General features: G+C 54.9%; 1 protein-coding gene across 1 annotated transcript; it reads right to left on the reverse strand.

Annotated features, from left to right (window-relative positions):
• Window positions 1-5,111: 5,111 nt before the first annotated feature.
• On the reverse strand, window positions 5,112-14,608 carry MNX1 (motor neuron and pancreas homeobox 1). The gene is made up of 3 exons (XM_060248032.1): window positions 14,056-14,608; window positions 6,997-7,157; window positions 5,112-5,471 (listed from the first exon to the last, which is right to left on the reverse strand). The coding sequence occupies exons 1-3, from the start codon at window positions 14,606-14,608 to the stop codon at window positions 5,112-5,114; spliced, it is 1,074 nt and encodes a 357-aa protein (XP_060104015.1).
• Window positions 14,609-15,474: the final 866 nt, after the last annotated feature.

Genomic DNA, 15,474 nt, shown 5'->3' on the forward strand with positions numbered 1-15,474 from the left:
CATTCATACTAATGTCCTATATTTTATTTTCAAATTTATTTTTTAAATATCTTACGTTTCACCTATTTAGGTCCATCTTGATTTTTCCAATTTTTATGTGGTTGTTGTTGGCCTGCATTGTGCTGTGTATTTGGTCATGGACCGTAATAAAGCAAACTGACTGACTACTAGCAAACTGCATAAAATGCGTGATGATGATGATGAGATGAAAATATTGCATGTTGCCATCCACACAGCTTACCTTCAGTGAGGACCCTTGTGCTGTAGCGGCAGTTGCTGCTTAGGCAACATTTGTAAAGATCTGCACAGCCAATCAGAAGCCATGCCGGGCCCAAGCCCTGTTTGGCCCCACCCACTTTCTCCAGCACTTGTTGGGTGCCAGGAAAGGTTGTGGCAGGCCCCAGGGCACCCCCGAGCACTCTGCTGGGAACCCCTGAGCTGGACTCAAACCCAGATCTTCTGCCCTGCCCTGGTTAGCTCAGGCAAGCCCAATCTCATCAGATCTTGGAAGCGAAGCAGGGTTGACTCTGGTTAGTACTTGGATGGGAGACTGTGCTTGAAATACCCAGTTGGGAGGCAAGGGCAGGCTTGTTCAGCCACCTCCCTGAATATCCTCCAGGCCTCCAGGAGGGGTTAGTCACCAGAGAGTGACATGACTTCCAGGTGAACACACACACACAAATACAAAAAATACACCCCCTAACCCAGATCTGCTTAGCTGCAGTCCTGTCCCTGTATCCTGCCCTGTCTCAGCATGGCCAAAACTCAGCTGTTTCTGAGGGGAGGGGGGAGCAATGAGAACAGTCTCACGCTTCAGATTGCTAACTTTTCAGCCGGTCTCAGTTCCACCAGGACCAAAGCGATCTAAAGCAAGGATCCCGGCCTTTTTGAGCTTGTAGACACCTTTGGACTTCTGATACAACATGATGGGCACAGCCATAAAAATGGCTGCCCCAACCTCCTTTCAGTCACATAGTAAAGTGCTGTTGCTGCCAATTAACTTTCTTTTTTTAATTGGCAAATCCTCAGTAGCCAACCAGAAGCCTTGCTGTGCAAAGGGCCCACTTGGCCCTGCCAGTTTTCTAAAAAACACTTGGCAGGTGCCAGAAGAGGCATTGGTGGGCACCCCATTAGAGATTCCTGTCTAAAGGAATCAGCAAACAAAGCTTTTCACTGCACAGTTCTAAAATTAGCCCAACAGATGAAGCAGCCCATGAAAGACATAGCTACAGAACAGTTGGCAGCCGGATCTCCGGCATTCCCTTCGCCAGCTTTTCTCCAGCTTTCTGAGATCTTGAGACCTCTGGAGTCTCAAGTGGGAAGGCTACAGTGGAGTGGCTCTCTTCACCTCCCCACGGCTGCCCATTCCTACAGATCTGAGAGGGCCACTCCCAGCCCCTTTCACAGCCAGGCCAGAGGGGGAGGAAAGAAAGCAAGGGAGGAAATTAGAGTGGAGCAACCAACCTTGCAGGAAGTATTCGCTCTCCTTTACAGCCCTGCTCCCTCTGTGTCACTTCCTAATAGCTCTTGCCTAAGCACAGCTTCTTTAGAGGTGCCATAACCATCCCTGGACAGATTGACCATATGTTTTTCTTTATGGTGGCACCAGCGTGGAGGTATACTCTCAAAGCTAGGGTTTTCGTCTCCTTTTCTGTGTGGCTGAGGAGATGGGCTTTCTCTGGGAAAGGAATTCTGGGCTGTGCCTCTGGAAATTCATTTCTCTCCCACAAATCGAAGGTCTCAGCCTGGCTTTCCCTGAGTCAGTTTGCAGAAAGGGTGGACTAAAAATCAAATAAATCCAATCAAATATTTGAACAGATCGGTCGGCACCGGTCCTGTCCTACCTTTCCTCCAACGAGCACAGATCAACGTTGTAGCTGCACAACTGCCCATCAAGACCAGTCAGGCTGAAAGAGCAAGACCTCTCTATGGCTAAGCTGGGATTTGAACCCAATACCTGTGCCAGGTCCAGTATGCAAAGCTACCTTTAGGCACACTGATTTCATAGAAATAGGGTTAGGGCTGGGGGCACACTGATTTCATAGAAATAGGGTTAGGGCTGGGTTAATTCAATTAATAACACTGTGGCAATATAGCCACAGCTTCCCTTAACACCAAAGCAGTTGGGGACAAACATTTATTGACTGTGTTTATACCTTGGCCTTTCCCCCTAGTGGGGAGATAGAGGGCATTTTCGCACTCACCTTAATCAGCAGCGACCCCCCTCTTCACCGCGCAGGATCTGCGCGGATTTCGCACTAATTGCCGCGGAGCACCCGGAAGAGCCGGAAAGTCCCGCGGCTTTTGCGGCGCAAATGGAAACTGTTTTTTGGCGATTTACTCCACTCTTCCCTCTTCCATTTCACCTTCTTTTTAGTCAGGTTGGGAAGTACCTAGAGATTTGGGGAGTGGAGATTGAGAAGGGCAGAGTTTGGGAAGGAGTGGGACTTCAGTGGGGTAGAATGCCGTGAACAGGGGTGTAATTCTAGCAGGAGCTCATATGCATATTAGGCCACATGCCCCTGATGTAGCCAATCCTCCAAGAGTTTACAAAAAAGAGTCTTGTATGCTTTTGGAGGATTGGCTACATCAGGGTGTGTGGCCTAATACGCAAATGAGCTCCTGCTAGAATTACACCCCTGGCCATAGAGTTCACCTTCCAAAGTGGCCTCTTTTTTTGCCAGATGAATTGATCTCTCCCATCTGAAGGCCAGTTGTAATCCTAGTTGAGATCTCCAGTCTCCTCTCCTTTAGTTCCAGCAAAGTCAATGGAAATTACTGAAGCAGCCAATTCTCACCCCTGTGTTTCTATTAGGAGTGCGTTAGCAATTGAAACCCATTTTTTAAAAGGCCTCCTAAAAAATTCCTGTCATAGAAATCTTTCAAAACATAGGCACCTCTTTACGCAAAGAGAGCAACATCTCAAAGAACTCCTGAGCCTAACTCCTGGCTCAAGCCAGCATGAAGAACACAAAGCCAAAAGAACTACTAGGGACTGCCCTCTTTTTTTTTTTTACCCCAGAGGCTCTGTGCTTTCAACTGCTGTCTAGCAGACAAATACACCAAACCCACTTTCTAGAACTACTTAACAGGTGTCAGGAATTGGGTTGGTGGGCACCATAACCCTTGTGGGCAATACTTCCTCTAAGCTGTGGAGTCTTGCAGGCCTTCTTATAGAGCAGGAACTCCTTTGCATATTATGCCACCCCCCAATGTAGCCAATCCTCCAAGAGCTTACAGAGCTCTTCCTGTAAGCTCTTGGAGGATTTGCTACATCATGGGGGGTGGGGTGCAGCCTAATATGCAAAAGAGTTCCTGCTATAAAAAGAGCTCTGCTTGTGAGCAAAAATTCTACTTTGTGAGCTACTGACATTAAAGTCGGGAGCTACTGCATACATTAGTTTGCTCTGGGGCTGGTTTTTCTTAGCAAAGACAAAAATGTGTGAGCCAGAGGCTAAAAAACTGCAAGCTAGCTCACACTAACTCAGCCTAGAAGGAACACTACTTATGGGCACTACCCCAGAGACTTCTGTTGGTATAGCATGACTGGAGAGAGCCCTAACTAAAAGACCACCAGAGAAGACAATACTGAGCTAAAGGAATTAATATTCTGTCCCAGAGGATAGCATTGCACATTCGTAACCAAAGCGGGCTGTAGTTCAATAAGTCTATGCGGCTCTCAAGTAGAAAACCATTTATTTCACATACCGTCGACATGTCAGAGGAGCTGATTAATAACTTAGCATGCATAAGTAGAGGTATTTTCTCTCTCTTTATAAATACAATGTACAAAAATAAAGACAATACAGTCCTCTGCCAGAGATTCCTGGCAGTTCGCCCCTTTTATGGCCGACGTTTTCCCGGATTGCTTGTTACAGAATAAGCACAGAAACTCTCAATAGTGGTGCTGTGAAAGAGCATCATGCCCAAGAGGGAGAAGTCAAGTTTCTGGTGTCATCATCGCCGAACCTTGCTGCCTAGGTTTGGGAGGACATAAAGTGGCCCTCCTCACTTCCGCTGGTGGGGCTGGAGGAAACGGCTCACAGAAAGAGAGAGGAAAATATCTGGCTGGTCGACATTACCTGCGTGGCTTCTCCATCCTGGCTTGTTATTGTTGGGCGTTGGAATGCAGCAGCAAAGAAGCATGAGCAGACCATAGATCCAGGTTGATGTGCTCTGCCAGAAGGCAACGCCCTTTTTATATCCTCCCCCCCCAAAAAATAAAAAAACTCCTTGATTCTGCAAACTTTAGAATCTCTGGACATGAAATCAATGTGTGCATGGTTTCACCTGATCTCTAGGGAGCCAGGTGGCAAAGAACCAAAGCGGGGCTCCCATCCCACTGGCTGGAGCAAATCTGGAGATCCCCTAGTGACTGGATCATTGTGAGAGATGGGAGGGGTGAGGTCAGCTGACCAAGGACACCAATAGAGGTATAGGTGTCGAAGCTGGGTCAGGAAAGAGGGACTATGAACAAAAGAGAAGCCATGTTGGATCATGCCAATGGCCCATCCTGTCCAATGCTCTTGTCTCACACAGTGGCCAAAACCCAGGTGCCCTCAGGAGGTCCACCAGCAGGGCCAGAACTCCAGAAGCCCTCCCACACTGGCCACCCCAAGCACCATGAATATCCATAATGGGAGATGGATGGGAGTTAATGAATGTGTTCCTATAAAGGAGAATGGATGGAAGCAAAGGATGGGGGTAGAAAGTGGGGCTGGGCAACCACTGTTCAGGCAGGCAGCTGTGTGTGGCTTGTAGGGAAGGAAGAGGGCGATCAAAGTGCTGAGAGCAACCAAGATGGAGAAGGGAAGCTGTCCTAGTGAGGAAGGCAAAGACTTGGGACTGGAAAGGTTGAGTGGCTAGTGGGGGTGGGGGGGAATGTATTGCACCCTATAGAGGCAAAGGGGATATAGTTCTAAAACTTTCCACATGATTTGAGGCAGTTCAGAGATGGAGAGCAGGAGCGGGCCAGCCAGGGCCTTCACCGTACTGGCACCCAGATGCTCCCCTGCCTTTAGCCAAGTGGGCAGCCAACAGATATTCGGGAGGCAGCATCTTTTGGGGAACAGGAGTCCAGGGAGTGACCAGTCCAAGGATCCCAGCAGGCCTTAGGGGGCTGGGGCCGTGGGCAGCGGTGGGTGGCCTCCCCCAGGCCTGCTCCGGGGCTGCCTCCCATCCTCGTCCCCGTCAGAGCAATCCGGAGAGCCATAGGGGCAGCAGTGTCCGGGCCGTTCCTCTTCCTCTTCCTCCTCTTCCTCCTCCTCCTCCAGGTCACTGTCCCTGAGCTCCCGCAACCGGCGGCCCCCGGGACTCTTCTCTGCCCCGCCAGGAGGTAGTGGCAGCTCATCCCCCGCCGGGTCCTCCCCCGAGCCGCCTCCTTTCTGCTTCTCCGCCTCCTGGGCCGCCTGCTCCTTGGCCTTCTTGCTCCGCTTCCACTTCATCCGCCGGTTCTGGAACCAGATTTTCACCTGGGGAGAGAGGAAGGAGGGAGGGAGGGAGAGATGGTAGGACATGGGTGGAAAGAGGGAGCCCCTCCCCAGGAAGGCCCAGCCAAGAAGAGATAACTCAGAGGTGGGTGGGACATGAGAGAGGTTTGTGAAACTACACCTGGAGTGAGGAGAGTTGACAGAGAAAGTGTTCTCCCTCTCCCAAAAGCCTAGAACTTCAGGGCATCCAGTGAAGCTGATGGGCAGTAAGTTCAGGATGGACAAAAAGGGAGTACTACTTGACACAGGGAGTGATAAAAAGGGGGGATTCTCTGTCAGAAGTATCATGATGGCCATCGACAGCTTTAAAAGGGCCGAGCTTATGTTATGTTTTACTGCTGTTTACTATTGATATTGTTCTATTATTATTTTATTGTTGGGTTTTAATTGTAGTTATTCTTGCTTGTAATCCGCCCTGAGCTCACCTATGGGAAAGGGCGGACTATAAATCTACTTAAATAAATAAATAAATAGAAATAACATAAAATAAATAAATAATAAAATAAGCTCGTTAAGAACTCCCAGACTTGGGTAGCTCAGGCTAGCCCAGTCTCTTTAGAACTTGGAAACTGAGCAGGGCTGGGCCTGGCAAGTATTTGGATGGGAGACCTCCAAGGAATACCAGGGCTGGGACAGGGAGGCAGGCAACAGGAAAGCACCTCTGAACATCTCCTGCCTTGAAAACACTACAGGGCCGCCGTAAGTCAGCACACAAAAGAAGAAAAGGTATCTCCACAGAGGACAGACCTATCGGTGGCTACTGGCCATGGTAACTATGGGGAACCTCCACATTCAGAGGCAGTCCACCTCTGAATCCCAGAGCCAGGAGGCAACATCAGGGGAAGGCCTCGTCTGCTGTGCTAGACCAGAAGGACTGCTGGTCTAATCCAGGAAGCAGGACCGGATCTACATGTTTTTTGAGGGGGGCCAAAATTAAAAAATGGCGCCCCCTTATGGGCCCATTCTACCTTATGGACCCATAGAATAGAATGGACTCCATACCCAATTTGGCGCCCCCACCTCTGGTGGCTCCCCGGGGCAAGCAGCCCCTCTGCCCCCCCCCCTCAGGCCCTGCCACGAAGGCTCATGTTCCTCTGCCCAGAGGCTCAGGGCAGAGGAAGGAACACCACCACCCCCAGTCTTTCTACTCTTTAGAGCAGGGGTGGCCAAACTGCAGCTCTGGAGCCACATGCGGCTCTTTCACACACATTGTGTGGCTCTCAAAGCCCCACCGCCCCGTCAGCCGGCTTGGAGAAGGCATTTAAAATTAAAGTTGCTTTCTTTCCACCTCTCCATAACAGTAACGCTTGACAAATCCCCCTCCCCCATAGCCTCTTGGCTACTTGTCCCCAGAGCCCAACTCGAGAGCTGGCGAGCTGGAAGCCCCTTCTTCGGCCTCCAGGGGGCGCTCCTTCCAGCAGGGGGTGGCCCTGCCCCCCCCCCCGCCGCCAGCCAGCGGCCCTTCCTCCCCCCCCCCAGCCCGCCCTTGGGCCCCCCAGTCACCCACCTGGGTCTCGGTGAGCATGAGGGAGGTGGCCACCTCGAAGCGCTTGGGGCGGGACAGGTACTTGTTGAGCTTGAACTGATGCTCCAGCTCCAGCAGCTGCTGGCTGGTGAAGGCGGTGCGCGGGCGGCGGCACTTGCCCAGCAGGTTGGACTGCGCCTGGGCTGCAGGAGGAAGAGAAGAGGGTGAGGACAGGCAGACACGGGGGCTGCTGCTGCTGCTGCCCGAGGAGGGGAGGGGAGGGAGACCAACCCCAGATTCTGCCTCCGAGGGGGACAGCTGCGTCCAACCAGGGCTGTAGCCAGCAGAGGGGGCCCATGCCCCGCCCCCTATAGCAGGGTGGCCAACGGTAGCTCTCCAGATGTTTGTTGCCTACAACTCCCATCAGCCCCAGCCAGCATGGCCAATGGCTGGGGCTGATGGGAGTTGTAGGCAACAAACATCTGGAGAGCTACTGTTGGTTACCCCTGCCCTATAGCATCTGCAGCACCCCCACCCAATCCCCCCCAGGCTTCCCTCTCACTGAAAGGGAAAGACTAGAGAAGATTGGGGAGGGGGGGGTGTTGATGCAGATTCTATAGGGGCCCTGCGCCCCCCCCTCATGCTGGCTACAGTCCTGTGGGCACCCCAACCGAGGGCTGCAGCTGGTAAGAACATAGGAACATCAGAGAAGCCATGTTGGATCAGGCCAATGGCCCATCCAGTCCAACACTCTGTGTCTCGCAGTGGCCAAAAAAACCCAGGCGCCATCAGGAGGTCCGTCAGTGGGGCCAGGACACTAGAAGCCCTCCCGCTGTGGCTCCCCCAAGCACCAAGAATCCAGAGCATCTCTGCCCCAGACAGAGATGGGGTCTGTGGTCTCCCCCCTCCCCCATCAGTAGTCCCTCCCAGAGAGCCCCGGGTGAGGGAAGCCTCCACCGCAGAAGACTCTCCCGGAGGCCAGAAGAGCCCGGCAGGATCATCTCTCCCGGTTTCGCAGGGCCTGTAAAGCTGACCTTTCCCCGACAGGCCTCTGATAAGGATTATAAGTGGGAGAAATCTGCCTCTTCTATGCTGCTGAGCGAGACCCTCAGCAGGACCCCCGCAGACAAACAGAAGAATTGGGGCATCGATATAATCTGATCCGCCGATGTTAAAATTCCTGCATAGCGTCGAATGTTTAGTTTACATTGTTATTTGCTCCAGTTTTATCGTTTTTTAAATTGCAACTGAAATTGTTGTTTTAACATCTATCTATCTATCTATCTATCTATCTATCTATCTATCTATCTATCTATCTATCTATCTATCTATCTATCTATCTATCTATCTATCTATCTATCTATCTATCTATCGTCTGTCTGTCTCGTTAGATTTCTATCCCGCCCATTCTAGGAAGACTCATGACTGTTAGCCTCCCTGAGTCCGCTTGCGGAGCGGGCGGGATATAAATCTAAGGGAAAATAAATAAATAAAAGAAAATAAGTTGCCCTAAAAGTCCTTTCCCGGGGGCTGCTCCCCCCGCTTTCCTGCAGGGTTCTCCAGTTGTGCGTTTCTTACAAACCCATTGAGATTTATTCCATTTATTTCAAGCGTGTGGTTCTTTGAAGAGAGCAAGATGGGGGTCCCGCGACCCCTTCAAGACCGACCAGACCTCCCGGGCAGGAGCCGCTTCCTGGAGACCCCCCCCCCGACTCCCTCCCGCTCCCCTCCTGGCTTCTGGCTCTCCCACCGGCAACCGGGGCTCTTGCACGGGGCGGGGCGGGGGCTCCCTTTTTCTAGTGTTGTGAGTCGTCAGGAGGCTGTCCTGGCCTCGGGGGCATTTCTGAAATCCTTCCCTGCCCACATCTCCAAGAGAAAAGGTAGGAGAGAACTAAGGAAGGAGACGCACCAACAGGCGCCCTAATTGATCCGCTCGAGGAGCATCTCAGAGGCCAACCAGAGGGAAAGGGGATAAAGTTTAGATTCCGGTGGGGACCCGGGCTGGTCCGAAGCTCCAGAACGAAGTTTTGAGTCCAAGGGCACCTTTCTTTCATTGGTTTGTTCATCATTTGGATTTATGGATCGCCCCGTCTCTGAGCGCACAGGGATCTGGCCCATAAACAACAATAAAGCAGAAGACACCCCGGACGTTATTAAAATAATTACAAATACATTATTACATTCTTAAAGAAACAATCCTCAGAGGGCGTTAATGAATCCGTCTTTAACCAGTTCCACACTGTTTTGCTGCCTCCAGAACAAGTTAAGGAGGCGGCGGAGAGAGGAGAGACGAACAAAAATTTTATTCCGGGTAGAAGCTTTAGTATCCTTCAGGCACACTGGTTTGGATAGGCTGGAAGAGAAGTCACCAGAAGGGTGGGAAGGGTGTTGCCACGAAGGGCCAATGAGAGTCAAGATGTATAAGAAACTGAGCAATAAATATAACTAAGATTGGATGAAGGCGAATGGTAAAACCTGCGAAAAGCAGATTAGCATACAGCATATTGCAAATAAGTTTACAAAGGGATGCAGAACTGAATGACCTTAGCATTTGTAGTGAGATAAGAAACCAATATCTCTGTTAAGCCCTGGGGGTTCCATTGTCCTGAGTGTTGAAAGTTTGTAACTCATCCATCTCCCATTCTAGTCAGTTTCTGAAACCCCTTTCCAGAACCAAAACTCCCTCGGTCAGACGCATAAGCTGAGGTCCCTCATGCTGAAAAGCAGCCTTTGGGGGCTCCCCTCTGCTTTGATGAGGAAGCTGGAACGAAACCCTTCTCTGGGGCTGGGGTGGGTGTGTGGATCCGGACCACGCCTCCTTGCCTCGCGGAAAAGCCGGAGCCTCCAATTCTAGTTGAAGCCCGATCCTGCTTTGGTGGGGAGGACGCGATAGAAATGGAATTGAATGAATGAATGAATGAATGAATGAATGAATGAATGAATGAATGAATGAATGAATGAATGAATGAATGAATGAATATCTGGAAGAAAAAGGAGACACTTTCTCCCTCTGCCTCTTTCCTTTCTATGGACTGCGAGGCCCTTCCTTCCCGCAAACATTCACTCTCTTCCCACCACCACCACCCTTCAAAAATGAGTTTTAATTATTTTTAAATTTGAAAAAAGCGTTTGAGTGTTACAAGGAATGAACGGGAGGGGGAGGGGGAAGGAGGAGAAGCGGCGGAGGCGAAGCCATCTCGAAAGCGCCTTGGCTGGACGGCCGAGTCCGCCGGCTGCTCGGAGAGCAAAGGAAGCTGCGGCCTCCTCTGGCCATCCAAGGCGGGCTGGCCCCCTTTCCAACAGCCTGGCGAGAGGGCTCCTCTGGGCATATGCCGGCCGGCCAGCCGCTCCAGCCCCTGTCTTGGCTCAGCGCCGCCGGCCCCGGGCGAGACTTCAAAGGCGGAGGCGGCCGGCTCCTTCAAAGGCTGGGGCGCTCCCGAGGCGGCTGAAATGGACCAGGACGGGGCGTTTTCTTCCTTCCCTCCCTCTGGCCCGCAGCCTGCCGGGCTTGGGAAAGGCGCTTCCCTCGTCCGGCTCTCTCTCTCTCTCTGGCCCGCGCTCTGCGGGGGCGGCGGCTGGCCTTCTTCGTTCTCCCAAATACCCACTGACGCGCCCCTCTTCCCAGACAGTCCCCGACGCGGGCACTCCCGCAGGGGCCTTCCCGAGACAGGCCTCGATCCAGGGGGGGAAGAGCCAGGCTGCCGCGGCTCCCCAGGCCTCGCTCTTGCCACACCAGCTGCTGCTGGTCACCGCAAGGCCCTGGCTTGACCCGGGGTGGGGGAGCGGGAGCCGGCCTTGCTGGAGGGGGGGGTGTCCTCCTCTCCCCCCGCCAGTTCTGGATTTCCCCCGGGGGCGGGCGGGTCCCATCCTGACCTCCAGGGAGATGCGCAGGGCAAAGCGGGCAGGTGTCGACGCCCCCCCCCTCGCACAACCAGGAGGGCTTCTTTCCCGCTCGCCCCTCCAGGCTTAATTAAAGGGGTATTTATTAAAAGTAATGAAAGGGGGAGGAGGAAAGAGAGCCAGTTCCGGAATCCGAACGCTGAGAATCGGAATGAGATTTGTGCGGCAAATATTGCTGTTATTATTCTTGTTATTATTATTATTTTCCAAGCCTCTGTGAAAAACGGAGACGAGAGCAGATTAGAGGCTGGGACGGAGGGACTGGAAGAAAGAGAAGGAATCGTTTCTGTTTTCTTTCCAGAAATAACTTGAGATTTCCCTCCCGCCTCTTGTTTCCTTTTGAAAGTGAAGCACCTCTTCGAGGAGAAACTCAGCAGAGAAAGGAGGCCGCAGCAGAATCGAATCAAGAATAATAAAGATGGAATAAATAATAATAAAATGTAAACACCGGTCATTTTTTTTCACTCAGCGAACCGGTGCAGGTGGACCAGAAATCCTGGGGGAAATTAGGTCCGAGACTGCGACCCAAATAAAGGGCAAAATATCTGGGTATTTTCTGATTTGGGATGTCAGCCGGATCACATGCACACTTGACAATTCGACTGATGCAACAAATATAAAGCTGAATTGAAAACCGCTTTAAGGAGGCGAATGTAGAGGCTCAGTTGAAAGGGGGCTGACTTGCTGGTAACTGCGCAGATGATCGTTTGGGGGACCCGATCCTGTCGGGTGGCCGGCAAGAAATAAACCAGAAGGGCGCTCTGTCTGAGAGAGCCCCTGAGCCTTGTTTTTGGAAAGTCTTCTTGGTGTTTTCAAAGCCAGACTGGGAAGAGCATAAAAGAAATCCGGACGAGAAAGGAATATTTGGATCCAAAGCAGATTTCCTGAGCTATCAATGCAAGGGGACGAATGGGGCTTCTACAGCTGGGATCCTTCGCGACGCCTACTCGAAGGCAACCCTCCCGAAATCCAACGCTTGTGAAGCCCGGCGCAACCCGGTTCTGCTCGGAAGTAAATCCACCCAAATACTAGCAAATCTGTATTGGATCGCCCTCGCCTTAGAAACACTTTACTGTTCTTACTGTTAGAAACCCCTTACTATTCTTCCTGGTAATTGACATTTTATTGGAGTTTTCCAATGCAAAAAACAAACAACTATTCTTCCTGGATCCGGTCGAAGAAGAGCATCTTTCTGGGAGTCAGGGCCAAAAGGAAGGAACCAGCTGTTCTACATCTCAACGCCTTAAAAACTGCCCTGATGTTAATACAAAAAGTCAGCCCCTACTCAAGCCAGTTCACCACGCTTCACTTTGCCACCACCACCATTACTATCTCCATCCAAAATATATATCACTGCAAGGGTTTGACAACAAGGCAGAGGGGTATTCTCTGCGAGAAGGACAGCGGGGAGAGAGAGACACACACATCTGAGAATCGCCCCCTCCGCCTGCAATGAGCGAGAGACACACACATCCGAGAATCGGCTCCTCCGCACGGCCGCTTTTTCTCACCCCGGTGCGATTTTCCGAGGCTCCCCGAAGCAGCGCCTGTTTATTCTCAAGGGGGTGGTGTTTGCGAGGGCAAGAATCCCAGCGGCTTCCCTAATTAATTGTGGGCGGGGTTTTTTAAATGTTTTGTTAACGTCTGTCAGTTTAATTTTGAAAAGTGGGAGAAGAGAGACAAGAGGAAAATTAAAGGGGATTTTTTGGGGGGGGGGGGGGAGCAGCTGCATGCAACTCCAAGCAACAGTCGGGGGTGTCCTAATTTTACAGCGAGACAAAAGTCCACTCGGAGGAGAATCTTTTTCTTTCCCCCGCCTGCCTGAGGCCTGGCGGCCAAGCCGGACGCCCCAAGGCCATGGAGCGCGGCCCTCTTTGCCAGAAAGGGTCTTTCTTTCCCTTCGCCTTGTCGTCCCGGTGAGACTCTGGAGTCCAGGAGCGCCTTGCAGAAGCACCAGACCTTCCCTGTCGTGTCTGACCAAGGGGAGCTCAATCAAACGACTGCCAGGGGCTGCTGTGACAGGGAAAGCCTCTCCCCCGAAGCGCTGGCGGTTCTCGAAGGGACTCCTCTGGACTCGAACCCGGCTTTCCCCACCCTCCCCCCCCCCCCGCAGCAGCCCAGCGCGGCTCCCCTCCTCGGAAACGACCAGCTCCTGTCGCTACAGGGGTCGGGGGTCGGGGTCGGGAGCAGTGTTCCCTCTAAACGGAGCTAGCGCAGTCTTTTTAGCCTCTGGCTCAGGCATTGTTGTCTTCGCTCAGGGAAAATGGCCCCAGAGCAAACTGATTGATGCAGGAGCTCACCAAGTAGAATTTCTGCTCACAAGACTAATAAACGCATGAACCTATGAAGCTGCCTTCTACTGAACCAGACCCCCCCTCGGTCCATCAAAGTCAGTCTTGTCTACTCGGACTGGCAGCGGCTCTCCAGGGTCGCAAGCTGAGGTTTTTCACGCCTCCTTGCCTGGACCCTTTTGAGTTGGAGATGCCGGGGACTGAACCCGGGACCTTCTGCTCACCAAGCAGCTGCTCTATCCCTGAGCCCCCGCCCCTCCCCTGTGCAGCTTGGAGGGAGCATCGGTGGCGCGAGGGGTCCCCTCGGGTTGTTGGCGGCAGCAAGGGGCCGCGAGAGAGTCGGCTCCCTGCAAGCGAGCCCCAAAGGCCCAGGCCAGAGCGCTGCGCTTGGCTCGGTGGCGCCCGCGGGCTCTGGGGAAGAAAGCCTCCCTCTGCAGCCGCCCCAAGCCTCCAGAGCCCGGCTAGGGAGGGAAGCCAACCTCCAGGAGGGATCCCCCGGGAGTTCAGCCCCTCTCCAGACGACAGAGATCAATCCGACCTCTTTGGGAGACAGAGATGTCCCTCCTCGGCCTCCCCAGGAGGTGCCATCGCCAAATCCCCGCAGGAGTTCCCAGCTGCCCTCCTACCCCCTCATCCCCTGCGGGGCGCGGCGGGGGACCCCCAAGAGCACCTCGGGATCCCAGGCAGGGCCGCCCCCAAGAACGAGGGCCCCTGTTTAGGCTGCGCCTTCCGCCGCGCTCTGGGCAGTGTTGGCGCAGCGGTGGCTTTCCCGGCGGGGAAGCGCGCCTTGTCTGCCCCGGCCCGGCAGGGCTGAGCTGCAGCTGGGGGGGGGGGTCGTTTGGAAGCCCAGGGGGAGAAGAAGGCAGCGCCCCCTCCCGCCCCTCCCCCCTCCCCCCGGGCGGGCACTTACAGGCGAAGTCGGGCATCTTGGGCAGGATCATGCCGGCGGTGGAGGCGCGGAGCCACTGGTCGAGCTGGAAGGTGGCTGCGCCCAGCTTGAGGGGCTCTGCGGCGGCGGCGGCGGGGGCGGGGGGCTGGCCGTAGGGGTAGGCCAGGGCGGCGGGCGGGTAGCCGTACATGGGGTGGGCGTAGAGGGGCGGCGGGGGGGGCGGCGGGTGGAGGCCCAGGGCCGAGTGGGGGTGGGCCTGAGGGCTGCCCCCGCCGCCGCCGCCGCCCCCCAGGCAGCCGGGCTTGGGCACCACCAGGCCGCAGTGGGCGCCCAGCAGGCGGGCGGGCGAGGGGCTCCGGCGGCGCAGGCGCTCCGGGCGGGCTTCGCCTGCGGTCTGCGGGCTGGACGAGGCGGAGGAGGAGGCGCTGCTGCCGCTGCTGCTGCTGCTGCTGGCGCTGCGGGCTCCGGCCAGGGAGGCCACGAGGGCCAGGGGCGCCGCCTGGGCCGCCGAGGGCGCCTTGGGGGGCGAGGCGGCCAGCAGGGCGTCGATGCGGAAATTGCGGGACTTCTCCATGGCGATCGCGGAGGCGCTCAGCGTCCGGCCCGCCGCCCCATCCCGCCCGCAGCCCGGCCGGACCCAGAAGCGCCCCCCGCCGCCACACCACGCTCCCTTCAAGGCGCCCCCCCCCTGCCTCCCATTGGCCCGCCAAGCACCACGCGCCCCAGTGGACGGCCCCCCGGCGCCCATTGGTCCCCGCGCGCACCTGTCAAGCCGCCCGGCGCCGCCCCCACCCACCCCGCTCCCTCCGCCCTCCCGGCGGGAGTTGGCTTCCGGCGAGGCCCGCCCCCGCCCCAGAGCGCTCTGGGGTCTCTCTGCCGCTGGGGAGGGCGGGGGGGGCAGGGCTGGAGCCAGCAGAGGGGGAACAGGGCCAATGCCCCCTAGAGAATCTGCAGCACCCCCACCCAGTTCCCCCCAAGCGTCCCTCTCGCTGAAAGGGAAAGACGAGGGAAGACTGAGTGGGGCTGATGCAGACGCTATAGGGGGAACCAGCCCTGTGCCCCCCCTGGCTACAGCCTTGTCTGGAGGGGAGGGGAGGCCGCCGGCAAAGAGAGGCAGCGCGGGGTCCAGGAGCCCGCGGGCGACACCTTGAAGAACAGCCGGGGGCTCACACAGTCCAGGCTGCGCAAACGAACCGGGACGCGAGACCACAACGGCAAGCCAGGCCTCCCTGCCTAGAGACCGGCGGGCAGAACCTTCAGCACCAGCCGCCCTGCGCTCCCCTTGGCCAAGGAGCTGAGCTCCATCAGTGGCTATTAGCCACAGCCTAGTGGTGGAACTCTCTGTCTGGGGCAGGGATGCTCTGGATTCTTGGTTCTTGGGGTGGGGACACAGCGGGGGGGGGGCTCCTAGTGTTCTAGCCCCACTGGTGGACCTCCTGA

This window comes from Heteronotia binoei, chromosome 10, assembly GCF_032191835.1.
Source record: "Heteronotia binoei isolate CCM8104 ecotype False Entrance Well chromosome 10, APGP_CSIRO_Hbin_v1, whole genome shotgun sequence".
Lineage (NCBI taxonomy): Eukaryota > Metazoa > Chordata > Lepidosauria > Squamata > Gekkonidae > Heteronotia > Heteronotia binoei.